Source organism: Prionailurus viverrinus, chromosome B1, assembly GCF_022837055.1.
Source record: "Prionailurus viverrinus isolate Anna chromosome B1, UM_Priviv_1.0, whole genome shotgun sequence".
NCBI lineage: Eukaryota > Metazoa > Chordata > Mammalia > Carnivora > Felidae > Prionailurus > Prionailurus viverrinus.
Genome location: NC_062564.1, coordinates 156,216,995 through 156,244,525, shown reverse-complemented (window position 1 = coordinate 156,244,525; position 27,531 = coordinate 156,216,995). Strand labels below are relative to the sequence as shown.

Below are 27,531 nucleotides of genomic sequence, written 5' to 3'. Positions count from 1 at the left end.
GTCTTTCATTTTGATTTAACCTTAAAATGTAGATATTTCTGTATTGTATTTAAATTTAAAAACATATATCATATGTAGGAGCCATCGGTTACCTAACCATATACTGATAGCTCTAAAGTGAAGGTCATTGACATATTGCCATTATAAATAGCACTATAAAGGAACACACCTGTACATAAAATTTGACTATATCTTTGTATCCCTAGAAGAAAATCTCTTGAGAAATAGAGAGTGAAAAAAAAAAGACTTGTTTTTAGGTTCATTAATAACTATCTTAAGTCAATGTTAATAAATTATCAATGCAACCTTGCTTGTTATTAATGCAGTTGTTTAGAACAATTCCACAAGTTTTGGCTGCTGTAATAATGAACAATACAAATGAGAATAAACATTCAAATGTTAAGATATTATTTGCCGGGTATGATGATGTATTCAGAAAATTCTAAAAAGAAAAACTTTCTCAGAATAATGAGAACATTTACAGTTCAGATATATGATTCTCATATTCATAAATGATTTGAGTCAAAGCAGCAATGAAATGTATGACTTACTTAGGAAATATCATAGGAGGAAATACATAGAACTTATGAGAAGAAATGTCTAAAACTTTACTGGGAATTATAAAAGAGAACATGTAGGGGCACCTGGTTGGCTCAGTCGGTTCAGCGTTCGAAGTCAGCTCAGGTCATGATCTCACAGTTTGTGGATTCGAGCCCCATGTCAGGCCTGTGCTGACAGCTCAGAGCCTGGAGGCTGCTTCAGATTCTGTCTCTCCCTCTCTCTCTGTCTGCCCCTCCCCCACTCACACTCTGTCTCTCTCTCAAAATATAAATAAATGTTTAAAAAAATTTAAAAAATATATTTAAAGAGAACATGCAACATACTATGTTCCTGAATGAAAAGACTGAGTACAACAACAGTAACAAATATTGCCAAATTATTTTGTATAGATTTTTGCACTACTATATTCAAAGTACCAATATGAGCTTTTCTATGTAGAAATTCAACAGAATTATTCTAAAACCTATATTGAATATTAAATAAGAAAACTAGTAAAAATGAAAAAGAATAATAAGGCGCTTCCCCAAGTGATCGTAAAAATATATATTGTACAAATACAGTAATTAAAGATAAAAATCTCAAAATTAGGCAAAGTGATCAACTGTAAAAATGAGATCCATAAAATAGCACTGCAGTTTATATGTCTGTATGGCAATGTGGGTATGAAGGACTCCTCAGAAAATCAATTGTCTAGTACTAAAATAGGGATCAAACCAATTGTGTGTGTGTGTGTGTGTGTGTGTGTGTGTGTGTGTGTGTGTTTCAAAGTATATATTATGAAATTTCTGGAGAAAGTCCTCTTTGAGTTATCTACTTTAATCTCCTTTTTTGAACACCGTATTAAATAGTATAAAGTAGGCTGCAGTCACAGCAGATTCCTAAATTAATAAAGGTTTCCAGAGAATGTTTCCTTGTTCACCAAACATTCCAAAGCAGGTAAGTGTTTCTGATCAGGGCATGTGTATATGGTGGGAAATGGTAATAGATGTCATTCTTTTGCTCTCACAGTTATACATAGAACCGGTCTAATATCGTGAAGCTTCCAAAGTCATTCTGAGGGTCATTGCCTTTCCGGTCTGCAGGGAGGAGCAAGGAGCACTGTGGAGATTCTAATCGAAAATTTTTATGGATATGCTTGGAAGTAGTGCACATTACTTCTGCATCCATTTCCATTAAATAAAACTCCATAGCTACACCTATAAAGGGGTCTGAAAGGTGTAGTCCTCTTGAGATAAAGGAAGCTATGTATAAAAGATACCATGTAGCTTTAACAAAGAAAAGTGGATCTAATGCACTAATATAGTTTTTAAATGTATAAATGGAGGGATTTTTTTACAGCTTTATTGATACATTTAATATATCATAAAACTCACCCATGTAAAGTATGTGGTTCAGAGGATTTTATTGTATGCATAGGTGTGCAGCCATCAACACAGTCAATTTTAAAACATTATCAGTCCTTCAGAAAGAAACCCCATACCCGTTAGTGGTCACACCTGATTTCCCCTTTCCCAGTCCCTGGAAACCACTAATCTACTTTATATTTCTATGGATTTGCCTATTCTGGACTTTTTGTATAGGTAGAATTGTATCATTTTTGATCTTTTGTGACTTGATTATTTCACTTAACATAGCATTTTAAAAATTTATGCTTATCATAGCATGTATCAGTAATTGATTCTTTTTCATTGCCAAATAATATTCCTTTGTGGCAACATACTACATCGTATTTATCAGTTAATAGAAATGTGGATGATTCCTACTTTTTGGCTATTCTGCATAATGCTGTTATGAAAATTCCTGCACGAGTTTTTGCACGGACCTGTTTTTACTTCTCCTGGGTACACGTAGGAGTGAAATTGCTGAGTCACATAATAGCATTCTGAATACTGCTAAACTGTTTTCCAGAGTGATTTCACAATTACACAATCCAAACAATATGAAGCGTCTCATTTTACCACATCGTCACCACACTTGCTATTATCGGCTGTCGTCTTTACTTTAGTCATCCTAGTGAAGATGAAATTGTGTCTCATTGTAGTTTTGATTTGCATATCTTTAATGCATAATGATGTTGAGCTTCTATTCATGTGCTCTTTGGTTGTGTGTATATCTGACCTGGAGAAATATTCAATCATTTCTTAATGACTTTTTATTATGAAGTTCTGAGTGTTCTTTATAGAAATACCTTTTATTAGAAAAGAACAGAGAATATTGTTAGAATATATTTAGATTTAAGAGTTCTTTTGACTGCATAGTCTAAGAGAAGCTTTTTGCCTGGATTTACCCACTTAAATCTCATCTATTTTATATTCACTAGGAAATCATATACCGTTTATCTAGCCTCATGCCTCCTCCCTTTTACTTACATATTTAATTTCTAGAAATAGTGCATTAATTCAGATTTTTATTATGACAAAAACTAGTAATTGACAGTGATTGAAATTTCACTCTAATATGTGAATTATATAGCAGTGACTTCTATACAAAACATCAAGGTAATTAATTGGATTCTTCTGGTAGTATCCAATTACTCTTGCCTAAGAACATGATAAAGAACATTAACCTTTAATCCTGGTGACCAAAAGTGTTTCTGTTTTTGGTCTAGTCTGAATTCTAGTCTTTCCATATTTTGGAAATCCTCTTATTTATATATTTTTGTATTTTCACTCAAATAATACTGTAAATATTGAATCTTTCATTTCATTTCTATAGATACTTTTTCTCTAATATGTTCTGCAAACTACTGGATGCTTCTTAATCTCAAGAAAGTTATGCAATTCATTATTCTATCAAATCTGCATATTGTATAATAGTGACTTTTGGAGCCACTCACATCACAGCTTTATTTTTTTTAAAGATTTATTTTTTTCAAGTAATCTCCACACCCATTGTGGGGTTCAAACTCATGACCCCAAGATCAAGAGTCAGATGCTCTACCACTGTGAGCCAGCTTGGCACCTCCTGGACCCACTCACACTGGAGCGTTAAACAAACAAAGATGAGGATCAGAAGAAAACCTGAGATTTTATATGGCAACAATCCTAACAAATTTGCACTACTTCAGCATAGTAGGCTTATCTGAAATGTTAGTATTTGAGAAGAAAAGATGAGGAGAAAGCTAAATAAAGATAATGCATGATTTATAAAGGTTGCTATGGAATAGCTCCTGCAGTTTTAAGGGACCATGAATGAAGGAAGATGTCAACATATTTAGAAGTAATATTTATGTGAAGCCAGAAACTGAAGTTTACAATATTGTCCAATCTAAGCTGCTTTTAGAATCCTAATTTGCATGTCCCTATTGAATGAAAAGAAAGATTTCAAAACTTAGAGTGTAATTGCAATTCTGTGACTTCCAAGGTATGTGACCTTAACTAATGTGATTCACAGTTTCCTTATTTGTCAAAGGGATAATTAGGCCTACTTTGTTATAGTATGAGGATCAAGTAAAATAATGTATAGAAAGGCCCTAACACAAAGCCTCACACATTTAATCCTGGGAGAATGTGGTCATTAAAACATACCTTTTGGAATTAGAATTTAAAAAACAAGTGACCTGGATAGTAAGCAAAATTTAAAATCCAACACCATCTTGGGGTCACTTACTTTCCATAGTGTTTTTCAAAGACTGCATTGTGTATTTTTAATCCCCAAATGTGACAGTTTCTCTAATTATGAGCCTACACATTTGTACACACATTCTATCTTTATATTCAGGATTCATCCACTGGACTGTAACTAAGTCTTTAATGAGTTACTAATGAACATCTTAAGCTTAGATCAGCATTTAAAAAAATGTTAAAGAGTGTTGAAAAGCTATTCAGAGTGCAAGCCTGTTGCTTTTCATTAGACTATAAACCCCCCAAAAAATGTCCTGTCTTCACTATTCATCCAAGGTTGAAAGAAATTGAATAGTGAGTGACAGATATACTCTGACTTTGGTATTAGTTTAATGTTAAGGGGGATAAGTACAATGAGCTAAATCAGAGAAATTATTATCTTGATTAAATGCAAAGGTAAAAATAATATGTAAAACCAAAATAGCATTTTACAGTGATTGAATTTTTTCTCCCCTCTACTCAGATGACTTTGAAACATTATTGTTGTTGTTGCATTAGAGGATAACAGATGACGTGAGGAACAAAATGCAGATACAATTAGATCATGTAGATCATGTAGACAACCCCCCCTCAAAAAAAAAAAAACAAGCCTTATATATTCATAAAAAGAATGAACAGTTGGCTTTTACCTATTACCGCTTCTCACCAATCTGTTGGAGGTACCATGAAAGCAGTAATCATAGACACAACCTGAATTAGATCAGGACTATTCTTTTCTGTAGCTCTTGTGACAAATCAACAATGGTGGCAACTATTTTGCAACGACCCTTTCTTTTCCCTTTTGATAGTGAAGTTGGTGAAACCATGCAAACTTTAAGGGCACATGATTTAATAATGAAGACAGATAATACATAAAATTCAAAGCAGCAGGCTAGTATGATGCTATCCCTCTGGGGAATGCTGCACATTGGGAAAAAGGGAGCCTTTCAGATTAGTCACAATAGCTCAGGACAGTGGCAATAGCTGTGATAGCCTACATGTTTTATAGTTTACAGGCTATTGTTAGGACACAGGTTGGATGTCATGCCTCTGCACTGAGATAAAAACCACTGTGTCAATTTTTAAGCATAGGTGTCCAATAATAATCATAACTCTATGTAAATACAACCAGCATAATAAAATAGATCATTTTAACATGCTAGCCTGTTAATGTATCTGCTTTCTTGTTAACCAGCATTTAGACATTCATTTTGTGTGTGTGTTGAGGAGGGATGGTGGGGGTAAAAACCTCTTAGGACCAAAAAAAAAAAACATAGATAAAAATTTTTCATTTTTCTCAACCATCTTCAGAGATACCAGTTATGATTAACTTAAGATAGGAAGAACTCACTAACAAGATAGATTTCTGTCAAAATATATGTTTTTTTCATTTTTAATTTAATTTTTTTAACTTACATCCAAATTGGTTAGCATATAGTGCAACAATGATTTCAGGAGTAGATTCCTTAGTGCCCTTTACCCATTTAGCCCATCCCCCCTCCCACAACCCCTCCAGTAACCCTCAGTTTGTTCTCCATATTTATGAGTCTCTTCTGTTTTGTCCCCCTCCCTGTTTTTATATTATTTTTGTTTCACTTCCCTTATGTTCATCTGTTTTGTCTCTTAAAGTCCTCATACGAGTGAAGTCATATGATTTTTGTCTTTCTCTGACTGACTCATTTCACTTAGCATAATACCCTCCAGGTACATCCATGTAATTGCAAATGGCAAGATTTCATTCTTTTTGATTGCTGAGTAATACTCCATTGTATATATATACCACATCTTCTTTATCCATTCATCCATCGATAGACATTTGGGCTCTTTCCATACTTTGGCTATTGTTGATAGCACTGCTATAAACATTGGGGTGCATGTTTCCTTTTGAAACAGCACACCTGTATCCTGTGGATAAATGCCTAGTAGTGCAATTGCTGGGTCGTAGCATAGTTCTGTTTTTAGTTTTTTGAGGAACCTCCATACAGTTTTCCAGAGTGGCTGCACCAGCTTGCATTCCCAAAATACATGTGGCCTTCAATGGTTTTTCCCACACATCAAGTATCATTGGCACTGATTCAGGGAAAGTGCCCCATTACTAGTGTTTTAAAGATTTGTAAGGAAGGAAATTATTGACTTTACAACATTCTGAAAGCGTCGCTTCCATACCATTAAAGTTTTAGTATGCTTTAACAGGGAAGTAGACACAAGGAAATTAAAAGAAAATCAGTATTTTCTGAATTATAAATTCTAGAGTTTTATTTTTGTGCCATGAATTTAAATCCGTTTGTATTATGTTTACAAAAAAGCAGATATTTTTAGTTAGAGAAGAAAGTGTATTGTTTATTACTCCTCTGATGAATAAGATATATAATACACATTCAATTTGAATGAAAATAATGTCTTCATGTCAGAAGCTGCATTTTTAAAATAAATTTATATCCCCAGAAACTTTACTCTGTGCTTACTCATTTTAACCAATACTTGAGGTATTTACACCACAGTATTACAATCTAGGTGGCCGTTCTAATGAACGAACCACAGTTTTCCCCACTGTATTTAGCTTTATTCATAATCAAGTGTTTGACTCTCCCACTATTTTCAGAATATCATCCAGCTTTTATATCATGATTGTTCAGTCTTCTAGTGACAGTTTAGCCAGAATATATTTTATTTTACTGTAATAAGCTATGTTGTAGAGAAAAATAATAAAGGACCCTACTTGGAGGAAAATTGCTTACCCACATAGGGTGTACCAACACTTCATGAAGCATTTCAGTCTGGAGAAGTCTATTGAGTTAAATTGAGTAATATCCAGGTATACTATGAAAGTTGCTTCATCATACACAGGTGGGTAATTCATCACTACAGAACCATTTTCTTATGAGAACCGGAACTGAAACAGATTTTTCTCTGTGTTGGAACTTCCATGTTGTAATTTCTACCTGGTGGCTTGCTTGTCAGTTGCTTGAAGTGAAACTTTTATGACTATTGTTAGAGATTACTACCCAGCCTATAAAGAAATTATGCAGCTGTCACATACACCTTAGGGAGAAATCAAGAAAGAAGTAATCTTCTTATATGGCCAAAATGAAGGTGCTGAGGGAAAGGTAGAGCCTTTCAGTATGCATAAGGAAGCAGAATTGGAAAAATGCCTTTACCGACAAGAAAAGGAATGAAAGCAATAGTCTGTTTGTCTGTCTCTCCCTCTCTCTCTCTTTCCCTCTCTTTCTCTCCACTCCCTCCCTTCCACACTTCCCTACCCCTCCCTCTCTCCTCATTATGTATATTGCACTGAATTTGGATTAGACATTCCTTATCACTCAACCATTTGTTATAAGTATTTCAGTATAAATTCTAGCATTTACATAGCACTTTGCAGTTAGCTGAACACTTATGCACACAGTAGCGCAATGAATACTTACAATCATCCAGTGAGTCACAGGTAGTAGTATCAGTAATAAGATGAAAAAATAGATTCAGAGCCATCAATCTAATGATGCAGTGACATTTCAAATAGTTGTTAGAGAAACTCAAAAATTTCCTAAACATCTCATGGAGGCTTCTTCCCATGACATTTTAATAACCTACTGAGCATTTGCCTTATTTTGTAGAACTATGATTTAAATGAGAAATAAACAACTTATGGAAGAATGAGCTAGAATATTATAAAACAAGTAAATTTTTTAAGTTTAAGGAAGAAAACAATATTGTGTTTATGTAAACCTAGAGATAATAGTGAAAGGTAAAATTGAACAGTGGGTTAGGGTCATAGTTGTAATTATAGTACTGTTAAACTCTTACGAGGCTCATAATTAGCTAATTATTTTAAAAATATGGTAAAATATTGCTCCCAAAGACAAAAATAACTTGTGAGAAAAATCATTAGTATATGAAAGTGAAATCACTAGTAACTGATAAATATGCTCTGGTGGGGTTTTGTTGTTAGCATTTCTCTCACCTTAGAAATATCTTAGCATTACAGTTCATGGTTTTGTCTACATCCCATGGTCATTATTATGATCAATAGATGTTTTGGGGGTAGAAGCTGAATCATTGAGTAAATTACAAAATTATTCATATAAGGAGAACAAGAAAACAGAAACAGTTGAAATTGGTTAGAAATAATTCTTATTTAGTATTTTTATTATTTATAAGTCAGTATTGATCTCAAAGTATATCTCATTAAAATATGATTTTTTATATTTATTTCAATTTAAAGCTCCACAGATATGAAAATTCTGGTACTGCCATCATATACACTTAACAGCTGATATGCTCATTATTTTTCCTTTTTTTACTACTTGCCTTAGGTTCACCCTGAACTGTTATTCAGGAGCTTTGATGCTGTGATGGCTTTTGATATTTGGAGACTAACATAAACATGGGAGAAATATTTTGATCATTTCAGTACATTGTGAAATATTTTCATATTTCATGTCTGCCCCCTAGGAAAACAAAATCAAAGTGTTTACATAGTAAAAAATCTGAGTATGAATTGATTATGTAGATAATTTGGATATGGCAATGACTCATATTACTTATAAATATTAAATATTATCTATGATTAAAGCAATTCAAATTTGTAAAGTATGAGTGAAACTCTCTGTTTTAAAAATAAGAAGTCTTGGGATATCTGGGTGGCTCAGTTGGTTAAGCGTCTGACTTTGGCTTGGGTCATGATCTTGGGGTTCATGGATTCAAGCCCTGTGTCAGGCTCTGGACTGTCAGCCCAGAGCCTGGAGCCTATTTCAGATTCTGAGTCTATCCCTCTCTCTCTCTCTCGGCTCCTCCCCTACTTGTGCTCTGTCTCTCCCTCTCTCAAAAATAAATTAACATTTAAAAAATTAAAAATATGAAGTCTGAATCAGATATGCAAGTTTTAAAGGGGATAAGATGAAGTCTGTCTCTCTCTCTTTCTCTCTCTTTCTGAAGAAGGTTAGAAAGAAAGAACAACAAGATATATTGGCCTTATCATTACCTCCTGTCCCCAAACCAAAATTACCTTTGAGACATCTTTGTGTACATAAACAGAGTTTGAAAATGTGGTCTCAAATGGAGATGGGAGGGGAATAGGGTGAGAGGGATGTACGTGTATGCTTCTAAATTATCTTCCCCCTTAGTAATCTTGAGAAGAGACATTTAGAATGTAAAGGTCTCCTCAAATATGCTTGAAGACAAGTACCTTCCAGGAACAACTTGATGTGTTTTGCACAGCCATTGGTGTAGAATTTAGACAAGTGCTTGGAGAATGCCAGGGTATAGATATCACCTTTCTTGACATGAGGAAGGACTTATTGTTTCAGGTAGAATTGGGTGCCCCAAGGACAGACCGAGCTTCTGATCACTGCCTCTTTGCATGAAATTTGCGAGTTTTTTTTAAACAGGCATGCTCCAAGGATTATTAGCTAGCATTTGATTTGAATGATTCTTTCCAGACTTCAGATCCTGTGCTTCTAATGGAATACCAGACTTATAAACTCTGATGTTTATCTCAGAGACTTATTTTTATAATAGCTTCAGAAAGACAAATTAGATTTATATTTATAACTCAAATAAATATTTCCCCAGAAGTCATACAATATTTTAACAGTAACATATACAATATTTTAAAACAAAAGTTTAGATTTTGGCTGTGTTCTGTTAGACCTTGACCATGTGGGCAGTGTAATAGCTACTTCACTTTTGCTACACTGATAGGTGATGCTGGATTCCTTTTATAGAGATGATGAAGTTAAAGGAGAGTCAGATCTGCAGATACATAAAATACTCCAGTTTCATAGAACAAATCAGAGTCTAATTTCCTTCAACTTAACAAAGTCAAGTTAACTTTCCAATATTTTGTATTCCTCAGTCTCACTCCATGAAATCATTTAAATCTCTAATACAAACCTGTTCCTTCTAGGTCCCTAGATTTTGCTTTCTAGTGAGTTTGAGAATGTTCTTTTTTCTTGTTTAAGTGTATATTCTTTCCTTTAATACAGATCATATTATATTTTTCAGCTGATGATGGTTTCACCTTTTATGCATTTTAAACATGTGTTATTCTCTACTTACTGTAGAGATTGACCTTTTTTGAAATAATCTCTAGTTGAGTAGAGGTCACTATTGCCAAGTCTTTTTCCCTATCCTGCCTTATTCTTCCTTCCCAGGGACTTCATTCAGTATGAGCTCATGATCTAGGTGTTGCTTACCTCTCTGATCTCATTCCAAACCATTCTTCTCCCAGCCCACTGCACATAGATTCATTGGCCATTGTGTTATTCCTTGAATAAACTGTGGTGGTTCCAACTTGAGGAATTGTGATAGCCTGGAATGTTCTTTACTCCTGATTTTGTTGTGACTAGCAAATTCCAGTCTCACTGAGATCTCAGTTTAAACTTTACTCCCACAGATAAGTCCTCCATAAAACCCTAAGCAGAGTAGCCTTTACATATTTTCCTATATAAACCTTCTGTAGATGACTTACATTTATAGCACTTAAAAATTGCCTGTTTGTATATTCTTTTTCTCCTATACCAGAATGGATGATTCATTAAAATAGGTACATGGTCTGTTTTGCTCACCAACATCTTCCAGCACCTAGAAAAAGACCTGGCACATAATGCAAACTTAATAAATATTTGTTGAATGAACAAATAAGTGCATGCTCCATCACTCCAAGTGTTCTTATATGTTAAATTGCCTGAGGGCGAAATCTTTCAACTCTATTATAACCAAAGCTTTTAGGAAAATGTAGCTTTATCATCTGTTGCTCATTTCCTTCCATAATACAGTTTATAAAGATTTAGGGGAAACATGCCTGTATGTATTCACATAAAAAAATAATTTAAAATTAGTCACATTTTGGGCAATGAGGGCAGGATATTTAGAAGTCAAAAGATCAGGGGCGCCTGGGTGGCGCAGTCGGTTAAGCGTCCGACTTCAGCCAGGTCACGATCTCGCGGTCCGTGAGTTCGAGCCCCGCGTCGGGCTCTGGGCTGATGGATGGCTCGGAGCCTGGATCCTGTTTCCGATTCTGTGTCTCCCTCTCTCTCTGCCCCTCCCCCGTTCATGCTCTGTCTCTCTCTGTCCCAAAATAAATAAAAAACGTTGAAAAAAAATTAAAAAAAAAAGTCAAAAGATCAGAAAATAACATCATTGGAATTAAACATTAAAGGAGATAGAGATTTTGATTTTCACAACTTTTTTGGTCTTGAAACTTGTTACCTTCTTTGACACCTTTTTCATTTACACAATCTATCAAAATAGCATTGAGATTACCTTTTGCCCAGATATTTTAGTACTTATCCATTATAATGAGAATAAATAAAAGGGCAATGGTAAACTTAGTTATATTCGAGACTAGTTATATTCGGAACTATTTTTTTTTATCATAGATGGATTGTTTGACAAATTTCTTAGTATCATTTTTGTTTTCTGTAAGGGCCATATAGTTCCTGTGATTTGGGAGAGAACATGTATTTCATTCTTAATTTGCAAATTTTATATGTCAAGAAATTATAGTTCTACTTTATAAATTTATAGGATTAGAAAGATGATTATAAAATTCTCTTGCATTATTGAATTTCCTACTTTCTCTCCTGACTGCTGAATGATAGCCATATAGCATTATTAATGTGTTTTTAAATATGCATGTTTGTTAAAAAATAATTGTGTCAAGCAAAATCTTTTTCCTTGTAAACTCTTTTCCTCTCTGTTAGTGGGGGCATTTTCATTATCATTTGTGTTTATCACACTAGTTGGAATTAGTGTAGAAAAATGTGTATTTCCTGTACCAATTCACCAGCAAAATAAAATCCTGTACTTAAATAGCTCTGTTTTTCATAGCATACAGTGTATTACTGTTTTGTGAATTATTAAAAAAATCCTATGTTTACAATTTTATTTTTTCATTATTGTCTTGGTCTTCCATATTGATTCATTTATGTAATATGTACCATCTGTCAGTAGAATCACTGTGTATTTAAATGGCAAAAATGTTTGTATCTCCTTTTCACCTTAATGTTCATCACCGATCTTAACACAGTCTTTCAAAAACTATTAAATGATCTGAAACATATAAAACAATCCATGTAAATGTAACAACACAACACACAAAACAAAATTAATAAAGAATAAATAAATACCTCTCTGAAACTTTTGACACCCATTATCTTATCAAGCTTTTTGCATGTACTCAGTTCACTAACATTTTTATTTATACTTGCAGATATTAGTGCCTATAGATTTACAGCAGAACACTGTGAATCTATAAAATATAAAATGTATATTTTCTCAAGTAGCTTTCTCTTGAAAATCGTGTCTAATTTTCCAATCATTGTCAGGGACTAGGATGAGGTGTTTGGCTTATTTAAGATCATGATTAGCTAGGACAGAACTGCACGGTCCATATCACACTAGGGACCAGGGGATGTGTTCTCCTCAGCTCCAGGGTTATCTGAGCGGGTCCTGGGGTGGCTGGAGTCCAGGGACTATGGCCCGCAGCAGAGAGCAGCCTTGGGAATAGTCTCTAGCCGGGCTTCTTTGCAGCCAGCCTGAGCTGAGCGGAGTCTGATGGTGCGCCCTGCGGTCCCCGCAGGTGGCAAGCACAGTGAGCGACATCCAGCCCTCGCTGCCCCACTGCGACATGCTGAGCGCAGCCCAGGAGGCGCTCTGCCACCCAGACATCTCCTTCAGCAGCCAGCAGCCGAGCGTGCCACTGCTCATCGTGGACAAGGGCCCCGTGGAGCTACCAGAGGAGTTCGTGGTCCAGGTGCTCAAGGAGCCCAGAGTGCAGCCCAAGGTGCGGCCAGCGGTGGGGAAAGGGGGCTGGGGGTGGCTGGGCCAGGGACTCCTAGAGGGCTCGGCCCCAGGCGGTGCCCCAAATGTGTCTTCTCATTTATTGACTATCTGCATCCACTCACTGTGGCTGATTTAATGGACTTCGTGGTCTCCTAGCAGTTTTTTAACACTGCATGCTTGTTTGACATTAGAGACTCATCATTACGTCAAAATGTTTGACTTTAAATTTTTGAATGGGTTTGAACTCTCTTTGCATTATCACAGGAAATTTAAAATTACTTTTAGTGTGACAATTTCAACTACTGTAAAATGTGATGGTTGTAAAAGATAAGTTTTAACATTTCTGATCATCTGCTTGTCTGAAGAAAAAAATTCTCATCAATGGAAACTAGCAAGATTTTGAGGAGAGTATGATGAAATTATCTTGGTTGGGGATTATACATAGTCATTTGAATCATAAAATCTGATAGAAAAGTGATGGTTATAGAAGCAACCTGATTTTATTAAAAATGTTGAGAGTACTTTATAACACTGTCTTTGCAGCTGGCAAGTGCAGTGAATGACATCCATCCTTTGAAGGTCTAGTGAGAAATATTATACAATATTTGCACAAAATTCAATACTATTCTTTCCCCCAATACTTTTTTATCTTATCTGTATGTAATACTTAGGCAGTGTAATTCTTTTGGCTCACTAAACTCCATACAGTCACTTTTATCCCTCTTAGGTCCTTCAGGTAATATAATAAATATAATATGTAATATATATTTATATAATATATGTGATATATTTTTTATATAGTACATATTCATATGTAATATATGTTAATATTTATTCATTTATGATATTTATACAAATGGATAAATTTATTAAATATAATATGTATATATTTCACATATTATATTTATAATATATATTATATTTATAATTTTCTTTGTGTAGTACAACATGAAAAAGGCTGGGAAGCATTGGACTGGTAGAACCATGAATATCAAGTCTTTTCCTCAAACAGTGTCACCTCTCCTACCCCTTAATTTCTTCAAGTGGATATTTATACAAAACTACTGGTAAAGGAAGGTAAAATACCAGTGTATTAGCTGAGCTTATCTTCTTAACCCTGTTACAGTATTCTCTGGTAAAATGAGTTAGAATACTTTGTTTTTGGTTCAGGGACCAAGGGAATTGTATCATAAACTCATCTTAGATTTAATAGACTTGTGAAAATTAAATCTAACTCTTTAATTACTACAGCCACATAGAAAAAATGACTTGGCACTCACGGTGGGTCTGTCCATTCAGTTATATCGTTCAATCAGTGTTCTAGAATCTTTCCATTCAGATGAACATTTCTTCCTTGGTGTTGATGATCAGTGACGGATGATTGTCTATGCTTCTTCTACAAAAGTGTGTAAAATTGACTCAAGTATGTTCAAAAAATTGAAAGTGTAGTAAATATTCTTTAAAAACATTTTTTTCTGCTGTTTTGTATTACCATTTCAAACCTGAAATTGTCTCAATTGGATGAAACAGTCTCAAAGTTTTCCTCATGATGCCCTGGATTTGTATTGTAAAATGATTATATAAAATTAATATTTTTAATTTACTCCAATGCACATAACACTCATCATAATTTCTAGCAGTAGTGAAGAAGGAATCCAGAAATGAAGTTTAATTTTTCAGTAAATGTTATAAATGTTTAAATCAGGAACTAACGTTAACATATACACACACTTGCTGGCAATTCAATTTTGAGAAGAAAAAAATTGCAGAATATCAGAATAGTTTTTCCTAGAGAACTTTTACTAAGAAGTTGGCTGATTTTATTTTTATTTTTTTAATTTTCTTTATTTTTTAAAATTTTTTTTTAATGTTTATTTATTTTTGAGACAGAGAGAGACAGAGCATGAATGGGGGAGGGTCAGAGAGAGAGGGAGACACAGAATCTGGAACTGGCTCCGGGCTCTGAGCTGTCAGCCCAGAGCCCGACGCGGGGCTCGAACTCACGGACCGAGAGATCGTGACCTGGCTGAAGTCGGACGCTTAACCGACTGAGCCACCCAGGCGCCCCAAAATTTTCTTTATTTTTTAAAGTTTATTTACTTTGAGAGAGAGAGCACGAGTAGGGGAGAGGCAGAGAAAGAGAGAGAGGGCGGGGTTGGGGGGAAGGAATCCCAGGCAGGCTTCATGCCGTCAGTGCAGATCCTGACACGGGACTGCATCCCACAAACCATGAGATCATGAGCTGAGCTGAAACTAAGAGTTAGATGCTTAACCAACTGAGTCACCCAGGTGCCCCTAGAAATTGGCCAACTTTAAATGTTCCCCAACACTTATAGCTTATAAGATTTTTCTTTGATATTAGCTTTTACCTTTTGCGACATATATAGAAGGTTACAGTGCAGTAATGAGTTTTAAATCATGCTTTTCTATCAACTTATGAATAAGAAAATTTCATCATATTTTGCTTTAGACAGAAAAGAAAGTGAGGGTATAAGGCAAACTTCATGTGATCTCCTAAATGGAGACTGAGGTAAATTTCATGTGATTTTAAAAAGGAGACTGAGGAATCATGTTAACCCGTTATAATGATACAGTGTGTTTTGAAAGTTGCCTTGTGCAAAAGTAATTTTATCATCCAAACAAAGAGTAACTGAAGGTCATCTTGTAGTGCTACCTATGGAAATAATAAAGAAAAATGAGTAAATATTACAGGGGCATAATCTTTCCTGATATAGAAGATAATACATAGAGCTAGGGCAGGTATTAAAAATGAAACTGAAATAAGAAATACCGTATTTCTTTGAGCTCTTCAAGTTGAAAAGACAGGGAAGGGCGCCTGGGTGGCGCAGTCGGTTAAGCGTCCGACTTCAGCCAGGTCACGATCTCGCGGTCTGTGAGTTCGAGCCCCGCGTCGGGCTCTGGGCTGATGGCTCAGAGCCTGGAGCCTGTTTCCGATTCTGTGTCTCCCTCTCTCTCTGCCCCTCCCCCGTTCATGCTCTGTCTCTCTCTGTCCCAAAAATAAATAAACGTTGGAAAAAAAAAAATTAAAAAAAAAAAAAAAAGAAAAGACAGGGAAGAAGGCAAACAAGAAAATGTCAACCTTCCCTTGCTCCCCCCTCTGCCTTTCTCAAAATACAAGCAACAGTCTGTTACAGAAACAAGATACTCTACGGTACAGAACACTCAGAAATAAATATAAATAATAAAGACTGATATTAATGTGACTTTAATTGAAAAATCAAACTAATATTCCTTTTAAAAATTGCTAACCTCTGTATTTTTTCTTTTTTTAACGTTTATTTATTTTTGAGAGAGAGAGCGTGAGTGTGGTTGGGGCAGAGAGAGAGGGAGACACAGAATCTGAAGCAGTCTCCAGGCTCCGAGCTGTCAGCACAGAGCTCGATAGGGGGCTCAAACTCATGAACCATGAGATCATGACCTGAGCCAAAGTCAGACGCTTAACAGACTGAGCCACCGAGGTGCCGAGGTGCCCCGTAACCTCTGTATTTTTTCTATAGGTAGCCACAGAAGCAAGTAGAAACCCAAGAAAAGCAGCCTTGACAACGTGAAAACAAAAGCAAAACAATAGCAACAAAACTCCCCAAAACCTTTTTATTGGTTAAAAATTAAACTTTGTCCTTGTTTAAATTTTATATTCATTTGACTCAGAATAGCTAATAACAGTTCTTAAGAGTTAACGAGTGTTTGGATTCCTAGGAATTAGGACTTCACAGTAGAGCAGCAAAGCATGAAGAGTTTAAAAACACTGTTCTCTGAAGACATGTTTCTCTTTAGAGTATTAAGGCAGAAGGAAGTCGAGGGCAGATTGCCCAGTTAATGACTAGATATCAAGACTTTTCCTTGAAGGCAAAGGAATGTTAATGTGTTTTTTATCAACATTTTCTTGCTTTAATTGTGATTTTCATGCAGGTGCATAAAAAGTTCATTGAGATAATATATGAATAACCCTCCTCCAAGCCACGCATGTAGTGTGCAGAGTTCACAGAAGGGTCCACTCAGAACACAGCTAAACCGTTTCAGTCCTGACAAGTGATGAAAACTCTACCCTGTGCTCATTTTAAAATTTACCTTTTGCAAGAGCCAAGATGCTTTTACAAGGGACTTGTGTATTCTATCAGTTCTTTTGGAGAATCACATCAAACTCTACCATCAATTTTCTTTTCTCATTTTCCCCACTCTTAGGCTTGCATGTTTATAAAGGGGAATGCTTTTATGATAATTATAAGCAAGTAGAAAAGTCCATTTTATTGTTTTGTTACTTTAAGCAAAAGCCAACCTTTAAAATTAGCCTGAATTATTAAATGCTGGGTGTTCCATCATTCATTCTTGCCCTTATTATTATTATTTTTTAATGACACTGGATTGAGTGTAAATGATGCTGGCTACTGCACTAAGTGCTAGGAAGACACAGATGGGAAACCCACAAACTTTGATCCTGCAGTGAGTATTGAGAGACAATAAGAGGGTACAGTATGGCAAATGCTTGCTAGAGGGTACTTCTCCCCTGCAATCAAAGAGGCAAGAACCAGGCGTCTGGGTGGCGCCCTTAGTTGAGTGCCTGACTTCGGCTCAGGTCATTATCTCACAGCTCGAGAGTTCCAGCCCTGTATTGAGCTCTGTGCTGACAGCTCAGAACCTGGAGCCAGCTTCAGATTCTGTGTCTCCCTCCCACTCTGCCCCTCCCCTGCTTGCACACTGTCTGTCTGTCTCTCTCTCTCTCTCTCTCTCTCTCTCTCTCTCTCTCTCTCAAAAATAAATTTAAAACATTAAAAAAAAGAGAGGCAAGACCCTTGTGTGTAAAATGGTAATAAACACAAGATTTGACCGGCACATATTTGAGGGAGAATGCTAAATGTAGGAGCAGAAATTCTATGGAGAAGTGGTTAAAGATCTGATCAGAATGGCCTGATATAACATTATGCAGAGTTTAGAATGTTTCTGATGGCGGGGAGGGAACAATTAAATTAACCTTAGACAAATTAAGCAAAGACTGACCTGCTGCTGCATTTAAACAATGAACTAGAGGCTTCAAGACTGGAGATAGGAAAGTTATTCTATTACAAGTAAGAAATAATGGTGGACCTGATTCCAGGAGTGAGTGACATTAGTGGCAATGAGGATCAATTGGCAGGGGTTAGAGATTAATGGAACATGGGACTAGGCCAGAGAGAAAACTCAGAGAACAAACAGGTTTTTGGCTCAAAAGCCAGAAAGTATGATGGGGCTCCTGGGTGGCTCAGTCGGTTAAGCGTCCAACTTCAGCTCAGGTCATGATCTCGTGGTTCATGATTTCGAGCCCCATGTCAGGCTCTATGCTATGGGAAGCCTTATTGAGATTCTCTCTCTCTCTCTTTCTCTCTGCCCATTCCCCACTTGTGCATGTATACTCTCTCAAAATAAATAAGCTTATGGGCTCCCCACTGCAAGGGTTGCTGGGAAGTCCTGAGGATCTCGACACGTATCCATGTTGGATCATCTCAGCCGATTATGGAGGTTGATTGCTGCTCTGCGCCTCTGGTCATTTTATAAAGGGCACCCCCCTGGCTGCCACCCACTCTGTCCCCTCTGTAGTGTGCCCAAAGTAAGACACACCTACACCTGTGTACAAAATGATTGTACCACTTAGATATGAAAGACAAGATGTGGGTGCCTGGTGGCTCAGTCAGGTTAAGTGTCTGACTTTGGCTCAGGTCATGATCTCATGGCTTGTGAGTTCGAACCCTGCATGGGGCTCTGTGTTGCTTGGAGCCTGGAGCTTGCTTCAGATTCTGTGATTCTGTGTCTCCCTCTCTCTCTCCATCCCTCCCCTGCTCACACTCTGTCTCTCTCTGTCTGAAAAATAAGTACACTTAAAAAAAAAAAAAAAGATAAGATGGAACAGAGAATGTTGGTAAGGAATGATCGTGTTATCCAAACACTTACAAGTAACCTCTTCAACATACTCCTTTGAATAGAAACCTAAATTTTGGCCCCAAATTTAAGAACTCATAGCTTCATTACAATATGCAAATCTGAAAACAAACACACAAAAAAGGATAATTAAAAATGCTCTTTGTTGAGCCTAAGTTATTCTCATCGAAAAGGAGCAAAAAAAGTTATTACCATTCTTTGTTAGGCATTCAGTTTTGGCTTAGGTATGATAAGATAGTCTGTAACAAAAGAGCATCTCCTAGGATTTTTATTTATCCTTCCTTCTGCTTTCCAGTAATACATCCTTCCTTCTGCTCTAGTGGAGCCAAGATTAGATCTGATTTTAAACTGTCCTGTGTTCCCATGAAACAGCTGACAGAATTCTTACCATATATGTGCATCTGCAATATGTACTCCTTATTGCTACGGTGAGGAAACAGGTTGAACAGTTAGAACAGGTGATCTGCAGGCCTAGATGTATTTGACATTCATTCAGTTCTCAGTACAATGTTCCATGTCAAAACTTGGAAGAATACAGGAGACTAATCTCCTATTTATACTCACTAACAGTGTAACATGACACACAGTTTAATAAAATAATAACAATATAATCTCCATGTGCCTTTTGAGAGTATCTCAAAAATGAATCTTGAATTATGCTCTTGCCTAATTAAAACTGATTATTAAAATAGCATATCCTTTGATGACATTGTAAAGTGGTGATATTTCGTAAAGAAATGTCTAATATTCTCACTGGTTAAGAGTGCAGAAAATGAAAGCTTCATTAAAAAAAGATAACTTTTAAAGTCATAAATCTGAGAACATAGTTGCACAGCTCACCTAATTCTACATGCAACAGTGTTATAACAAACTGATAGAGGCAGGGAAAGAGTAGCAAAAGCTCATTCGTTGGGTTACCTGTGTCAAAATGATTTGGGAATGGAGTCAATTCTTTTATATACTATGAACTCGCCAACATGTTAGGGCAAATCAATGGACACTGGAGTAAATGAGGAATGGGGAGAGGTAAATGTGAGATGCTTTAATACCCGTGGGCCAGAACACATACACCCAGTAAGTAACGTTAGTAGGCAGCACATTTCCTCTTATCTCAGACTATACATTTCCACACATGTCTTTTCTTCAGCCTCATGGAAGTTCTGTCAAATTACCAGACAAAACATGCCCCCCCATCTTTGTAAATGATATTATCTTTGCTGGTTGGAATGTCCTCTGCCACCTGAGTCCTCTTCAGCTCAGCTAAAAGTTCGATGTAGGGTCGAATTGAATTGATTTTCCTTCGTATTCACCCATCTCTAGCCCTATTCTTGACATAATAATTCCTATCCTTCTCCCCATTCTCAGCTAGAATGTTTTGAAAGTTGTTCATGGGCATGTGGTAAACCATTTCTCTTTCTACTGGTTTTTATGTTTTCATTTACTATAACTGATGATCATTGGAAAATCTGAGACTGTGTTACCCTTGCTATGTTTGTATTAGTGTTACTTATATTGACTTTGATAAGTTATCCTTCTGGCATGTTCTCATAATCTGACTCCCCTTACTCCCAATTTTTTGGCAAAGCTGGTTCTAATTTTGTTATTACATTATAGTCTGATGCATGTAGGTAAAGTCTAGGAATTCATGGGGAGGTAGGGGATGAAGGAACTTGTCACAGAAGAACAGAGAGTAATATTGCTACAGTGACGGAAAACCCTGTTTTACAAGCTCAGCCTTTGGGATGTAATTGTTACTGCAAGAGAACAGTATAATGTGGCCTTCTAAGTGCTGTGTTAGCTTCTTGTTTCATATGACAATATAATATTATTTCAGATAAAAGACCCTGTTCACTTGTATTTGTCTTTCAGTGAGGTGTGCTACTTTAGACAAAATGTCAGATCTAATTGATGTACAAAATGTATTATTGGCTCATCACTTTTTAGAATTCTTATATGCATTTAGGGCCATGTTATATTTTTATGTGGGCAGAAGGGTAATAGGCCTCTAGGGAAATAGAGCTAAAAATAAAATAATAAACCTCACATCCCTAAACATGATTTCAAAGCATTTCTTTAGGAGTTTCTTTTCCAAATGTTCTAAATACCAGAATAATGAATCCAATTGCAAATAAATGTGTTAGTGAGTTAGGCCTTCAAGTATTTAAAGGAAAATAGGATAAATTCTTTGTTTCTGTTGGTGTAAACTATATTTTCCCTTTCCGTCTCAGTAGTATGTGAGTAGCTTTTCAAAATGCTTATAGAAATTATATTTTTCACCATTAGGTTTTTCTTATCACAAAGAATATGAATAATGGGAAGTAGATGTTAATCTTTGACTATTAGGCAAAACAAGGTTTTGTTCCTTTGATTTAGTTAGGAATGTATTGCACACTGTTTCATTAATTCATTAATTGAGTATCTGCCATGTGCTAATAATTGTATGTATGTCCCAAGGAGCAAATTTGACACTACTAATGACAGATACTTTTCAGAATAAATTAGTCAATTACTAGTAAATCCCTTCCATTTTCTTCTGTTTTTTTTTTCCCCCAACTCAATGTATGTGGTAAAAGAGATCAGTATACGTCAGATACAGAGAGGAAACTTCCATTGTATTTATAGAAGTCTTAACCCTAAATTAAGATGAAAGGGAAGGGCATGACAGGTACTGTGCATAGAACATCATACTTTCATAGATCAGCTTATGTCTGGGTTTTTAGATACTGAATGTTTCATATTGTCTCCAGTCCAGAAATATAGAAACTTAGCCAGGCACTCTGTTCTTTCTTTCATATATATGGTTACTTAAGTTGATGACTTTTCCCTCCCAACTGTTACTTCCTAAGAATCAATTTCTTTTTCTTGGTTATTAGAAATATCTTTAATTCTTCACTATTTTGCTTTTACTGCTACAGACAGATAGTAGTATGGAATTATCATTAATGCATGAACTTTGGGTTCATTCCTAGCTTTATGTTTTATTAGCAGTCTTAAAACCAAGTTCAAGAACTTATGTTTAAAAAAAATCTTTGTTATCTCTTCTGTATAGTGTGATAATAAAAGTACGTACATTGTTGTTGTAATGACTAAGTATCATATATAAATATATTAAATATGATTAAGCCTATAGTCCTTGAGACCTAGTAAGTGTTACCTACTACTATTTACCATTTCTTTGGCTCTTTGTTTTGTAATAATTATGTCAGAGATATGTAATGGAAGATCCATGAAGAATTTTCAATGAATTTGTTTAGTCCTTGTCAATATTTCTGTTTAGATTGAGGAAGAGACAAAGTAATTCTCAAAATACTGGCTCTGTTTTTTGGGCACCTTATGGGTTGATAGCTTGGATAACTGAACATTGAGTATAAATGTTTAGAAGAGAAACTAACTCAACTTAATTCACACACTTTGTGCCTGTAATGTACATAGAACCCTCTGTCAGGCAGTTCCTTTCCTCCAGGATTGCCAGTCCATTGCTGGAGACAGAGCCGATAGGCAATCCAGTATGCATTTGACTAGGATTTGGTCAAAGGTAGTGTTCTGCAAGTGCTATAGTATTTTAAAGAAGGAGGAAATGGCATTCCTGCTGTGACATAAGGATGGAAGAGAAGGGAGGATGGGCAAAGCATTGTTAGATAATGTGGTATTTAAACTGACTCGTGAAAACCCCTACCATCATTTGCAAGCATAGGTAGGAGGTGTTGGACGATGGGGTGTGTTCCAAAGTATTGAATTATGTGAACAAAATTTTAGTTGGTGAAAATTATATCAATTTTAGCAAATACTGAATAGTTTAACCAACAATACAGACATGAAGAAAGAAGTATTGGGACAGGAAGTTTGAAGGGTAGATTGTAGCCATCTTGTAGGGGGTCTTAAATGTCAGGGTGAGACTTTGTACATAATTTTGTCCACAGTTGAGATTCTTTAGAAGCTCTTGATCAGAGTTGCAGTGTAGAGACTATCAGAATTATGTGCTAAAATTTAGGATAGAGAGAGAGACTTGAAAGTGGAAGAACAGGTAGGTTGTTGCCGTAGGGCAGAAGGTAATGAGTATCTGAACTGGGGAGATAGCAATGGGGATGGAAAGAGAAGGAACAAAGTGAGAGATGCATGGAGACTGAATCTGCAGTGCTTGGCTATTGGCTAATTGGATGTAGGAAGTGAGGATGAGGGAAGAATCAAAGATGCCTAGGTGACTGGGTGGTACCATTTACAGAATTAGGATGTAAGAGGAAGCTTTGGTTTTCAGGGAAAAAGTGGTGAGCCTAATCTTAGAGGTTTTGAACTAGAGGTATAAAAGGTGAGGCAAACTCTCGCATATGAATCTATATATCAAGAGAAAAGTTATTGCTAGCAATAAAATTAGGAGTTTTCAACATAAAGGTGATAATTAAGGCCATGGGGCTTTATGAGATTATCCAAAGCAGTGATGATAGTAGGCAATTAGAGATCCTGGGGATACATGTACATTTTGGAAAGAGAGAATTATAAGCCATTGAAAGGGATCAAATCACGGGTTGACACAATTGGTAAATTGAAGGGAAGTCCCAAACTCTTTTTTTTATGGTTTGCCCCTCTGGGGCAGCCTCTGCTAATGTTAATCCACAGAAAGTTCATATGTACATAATGATGACAGAGCATGTGCTAAATGGATAAAAATAAATGAAAGTATTTTTGATTCTCAGTGATAAATTGATATCTCTGTGATATTTCTTAACTTCATGCCCTATATATAAGTAGAGCAAATCATAGAGGATTGGGTTTCTAAGTATATATGATGGAATTAAGGAAATATGACCAAGGTTAGTGATTTTCTCCCTTTTTGGGATTGCATTTCCCTGTTTCTTTTTGATTGCTGGTTAATTTTAATCCATTTAATAATAAATTTAATATATTTCATTTAATTCAAAGTAGTGCTGGAGTGAAAGCACCCAGGGCTGCCTGGGTGGCACAGTCAAGCTAATCATTGATGTGATTTTGGCTCAGGTCATGATCTCACAGTTGTGAGATAAAGTCCCATGTAGGGGACTCCACCCTGGGCATTGACCCTGCTTCAGCTTCTCTCTCTCCCTCTCCCTCTGACCTTCCCCTGCTCACTCTCTTCCAAAAAAAAAAAAGTAGTAAAAATTAAAAAAAAAATTATTCCTGGTATGTTATAATGCTGCTTGAGATGAACAGAAGAACACAAATAATTTTGGATCACACTTATAAATTAATAATTAAACTAAATATCATATATTGTAATACATTTTAAATGAATGAATCTAAATATTTTAAATGTCGCCTACGGCCAAAAAAACAAAACAAAACAAAAAAGGTGAAGACTTATTTAAATATTTAAATCATTTTGGGGTGCCTGGGTAGCTCAGTCGGTTAAGCGTCTGACTTCGGCTCAGGTCATGATATCATGGTTTGTGAGTTTGAGCCCCGCGTGGGGATCTGGGCTGACAGCTCCGAGCCTGGAGCCTGCTTCAGATTCTGTGTCTTCCTGTCTCTCTGCCCCTCCCCTCCTCACACTCTGTCTATCTGGCATGCTCTCTCTCTCTCACAAATAAATAAACGTTAAAAAATAAATAAATACTTAAATCATTTTGAATTTAAGAATTATACTATGGCGGGGTGCCTGGGTGGCTCAGTCGATAGACCGACCGACTTCGGCTCAGGTCATGATCTCACAACTCGTGGATTCGAGCCGCGCGTTGGGCTCTGTGCTGACAGCTCGGAACCTGGAGCCTGCTTCTGATTCTGTGTCTCCCTCTCTCTCTGCCCCTAACCCAATCGCATTCTCATGTCTTCGCATGTCTCTGTCTTTCTCAAAAGTAAATAAACATTAAAAAAAATTATACTATGGCAAAAATATTTGTCATTAATGACATGTTTATCAAAACTAGGCTTGAAATATGGGAAATAAAATTAACATTATTTCCAGTGCATTTTCTGAGACACAAAAATATTTATATCCTCCTTCATTTCTATGTTAAAAAGTAAATACCTTAAGAATGTTATTTTTTAAAATTTTAGGAATCCAAAAAGATTGACTTCTCAATTTTCTTTGAAACTGTTGACCTTCTTAAAGTAATTTATTCCCACAGTTTCACGTCTGGAAAAAAAATTACCATTTTGTTCATCTGACATTTATAAATTTGATTTCACCCAGTTTAAGTAATGTAATTACTTATAACAAATGAAAAAAATATGATTATTTATAAGGGGAAGATATTCTAGCAGAATTACCTGAAGAGCATATGAAGATATGTATTTTGTTGGTTTATTTCTTATCTATATTATATTTTTCCCATTATGCAAATCTGTTTACTATCTTAAACACCTACTACAACATAGTAGTGTTGAATAGCTATTTGTGTGAGATCTGTTTTTGCATTTCTCAACAGTATTAGTTGACATACATATTACATAAGTGCATCTCCATAAGCTTACATATAATTATTACATGTGTGAAATTTAAGCGAAGTTGAAATGGTTAGGTAACCCATGGATAGAACTCTAGATTATATATACATTCTGTTAAAACCTTTATTTGTGTTGTGTTGTAGTTAGACAATGTAGAGTTTTTATGAGATATTGCCGTAAATCTAAAGAAAGTTATTATTAATTGAAAATGTCAAGCCTTGTTTTGTTTTTGTTTTTCATGCTGTATAAGGTATTCACTTGTTTTCCCATTTAAGATTGTGATGGAGACTTTGAGTTGTGAGGCGACGTGACAGGGGACACCATAGGGATTTTGTAAGAGCTTCAGTAATCTCATTTTTCTGGGCCCTGCCTAATTGACCAGCTTAATCTCTTACAGTTCTTCCTCATACCCATGGCACGTCTAACTCTTGTTGGTTTCGGTTGTCTCATTGCCATGTCTTTCTCTTCCTCTCTTGCCTTTCTAACTAGTCATATTTTAGTTCATAGCATTCGCGATAAGAGTGTGATTTAGTGATAAAGAGGATAGTTTCTTGGGCCAGAATTCCTGGCATTCAATCTGGACTCCTCTACTTGCTAGATGTCTAACCTCTCCAAGCTTCTCTTACTTTTCAATTAGGAATAATAACAACAATAACTCATTGTGTGTTGTATTAAATAGTTAATCTGCATCACCTAGAAAATGTTATGGCGTCAGTAAGTAATATGTCCATGAGCCTATTTTTCCCTTCTTCTCTCTTTCATTCTGTTCTGTATTGTCTGGTGTCACTTCCTCTGGGAAGCTTTCCTTGATCCCTGGAGGCCATGGTATGACAACACTATCGTACCTTGTCTGTTGACTCCTGTTTTCCTCCTTGGACCCTGTTTAATAACAGAGGCTGTGTACTTTCACCTTTATATCCCAAGCACCCAAAATTGAGCATGATCTGTGAAAGGCACTCATGTTTGTTGAATGAGTAAATAAATTAATGAGATTTTGGAGATATGTTCTGTTGTATGGGAATTTATATCAATAAATGATAACCTGGTCGTAAACTACCAGGGAAGTTATAACAGAGGGCATGGAACTTAAAGGCTCACAGACCAAGAAGATGACAAGATTCTGGAACCATGTGGTTCATTCATTCTGTAATGGGAAGCCAAGGACAAAGCTATAGAGTTGGTGTACATAATTAATATAGGGTTCCATGGGATTGACTGAAGCATCACACATTAATTGTGTTTTATACAGTGTTGCAGTATCCGTGTCATCAGCTGTTTCTCCTGATGTTGTGGTTACAAAGACCAGATAAAGAAGGAAGCCCAATAGTTTCAGGTGCCTGGAGGGAACACTGGCTTACCTTGTTGGAGAGGTGCAAGTACTTACATACCTGACCACCCTGTAGCTCACCATTCAGTGTTTTATGCTGCTGTAGCTTCTATCAGTTTCTCAAGCAGAGAACACACAGGGTCAGAGAGAGGCCATAATGGATGTCCTCAAGGGAAGAAGTTTGTTTTGTTTTGTTTTACCTTCCTGACCCCACGCAAAGGCGCCTGGGCTGGGCTGGGGGCCGTGCCTCTCTGCCCTGCACCCCCACCTGGATGTCCTCCTCCCTCCTGGTCTGACGCTTCATCCCCACCTCCTCCCCCACAGGCAGCATCTCTCCATTACTTCCCCTCATGGGCCAGGCCAGGCCGGGTCCCCCGTCTGGGCTCTGCGCCCCCATGCCCCCTCCCACCCCACGGGGCTGGGCTTCGTGGGTATCAAGCTTCGTGGCTTTTTACGAAGGATCTCGAACCCCACCTAGGAGCTTGCCCCACCCTCCCAGGGGCTCTACCCTCAGCCCTCAGCCCACCAACCCCAGGGGCCACAATGGCTGGACCAACCCAGGGCCAGGGCACCTGGGCCTCTCTCCTTTCCCAGCTGCTGGGGAGGGGAAAGGAGGCCTTCCCTCGCCACACCGGGGGCTGTTTCCACATCCCCTTGAGTATCCTGTTAATGTAGAGGTGATATGATCTGGGGTTTATGAATATTTTAGTTTTATGGTCTTCACATCCCATTCTAGTAACACTTATTTGTTCCATTCTTGTTATTGAAGTTTAATAGACCCACATTCCATTAATTCTATATTACTGTCTATTCTCAATACATTTTGTGAATTCTGCCAATGTCTCCCAAATTACTTGCCTATATATTATGTATATGTAAGAAATAACTTTTATCTGTACTGTTTGCTTCTTG

General features: G+C 36.5%; 1 protein-coding gene across 12 annotated transcripts in view; it reads left to right on the top strand.

The window, feature by feature from the left end:
- Nucleotides 1-27,531, top strand: part of ADGRL3 (adhesion G protein-coupled receptor L3) — an 828,952-nt gene that overhangs the window by 311,256 nt on the left and 490,165 nt on the right. For 11 of the 12 annotated variants that reach the window (XR_007151634.1, XM_047856545.1, XM_047856542.1 and 8 more), the window contains one exon: nucleotides 12,742-12,945. The exons of the other annotated variant lie outside the window; for it this stretch is intronic. Coding sequence is in view for 10 of the 11 variants with exons in the window: in XM_047856545.1 (XP_047712501.1) it covers nucleotides 12,742-12,945 (204 nt within the window). In the remaining variant the exon portion in view is untranslated. The remainder of the gene's footprint in view (nucleotides 1-12,741; nucleotides 12,946-27,531) is intronic. 12 annotated transcript variants of the gene reach the window in all.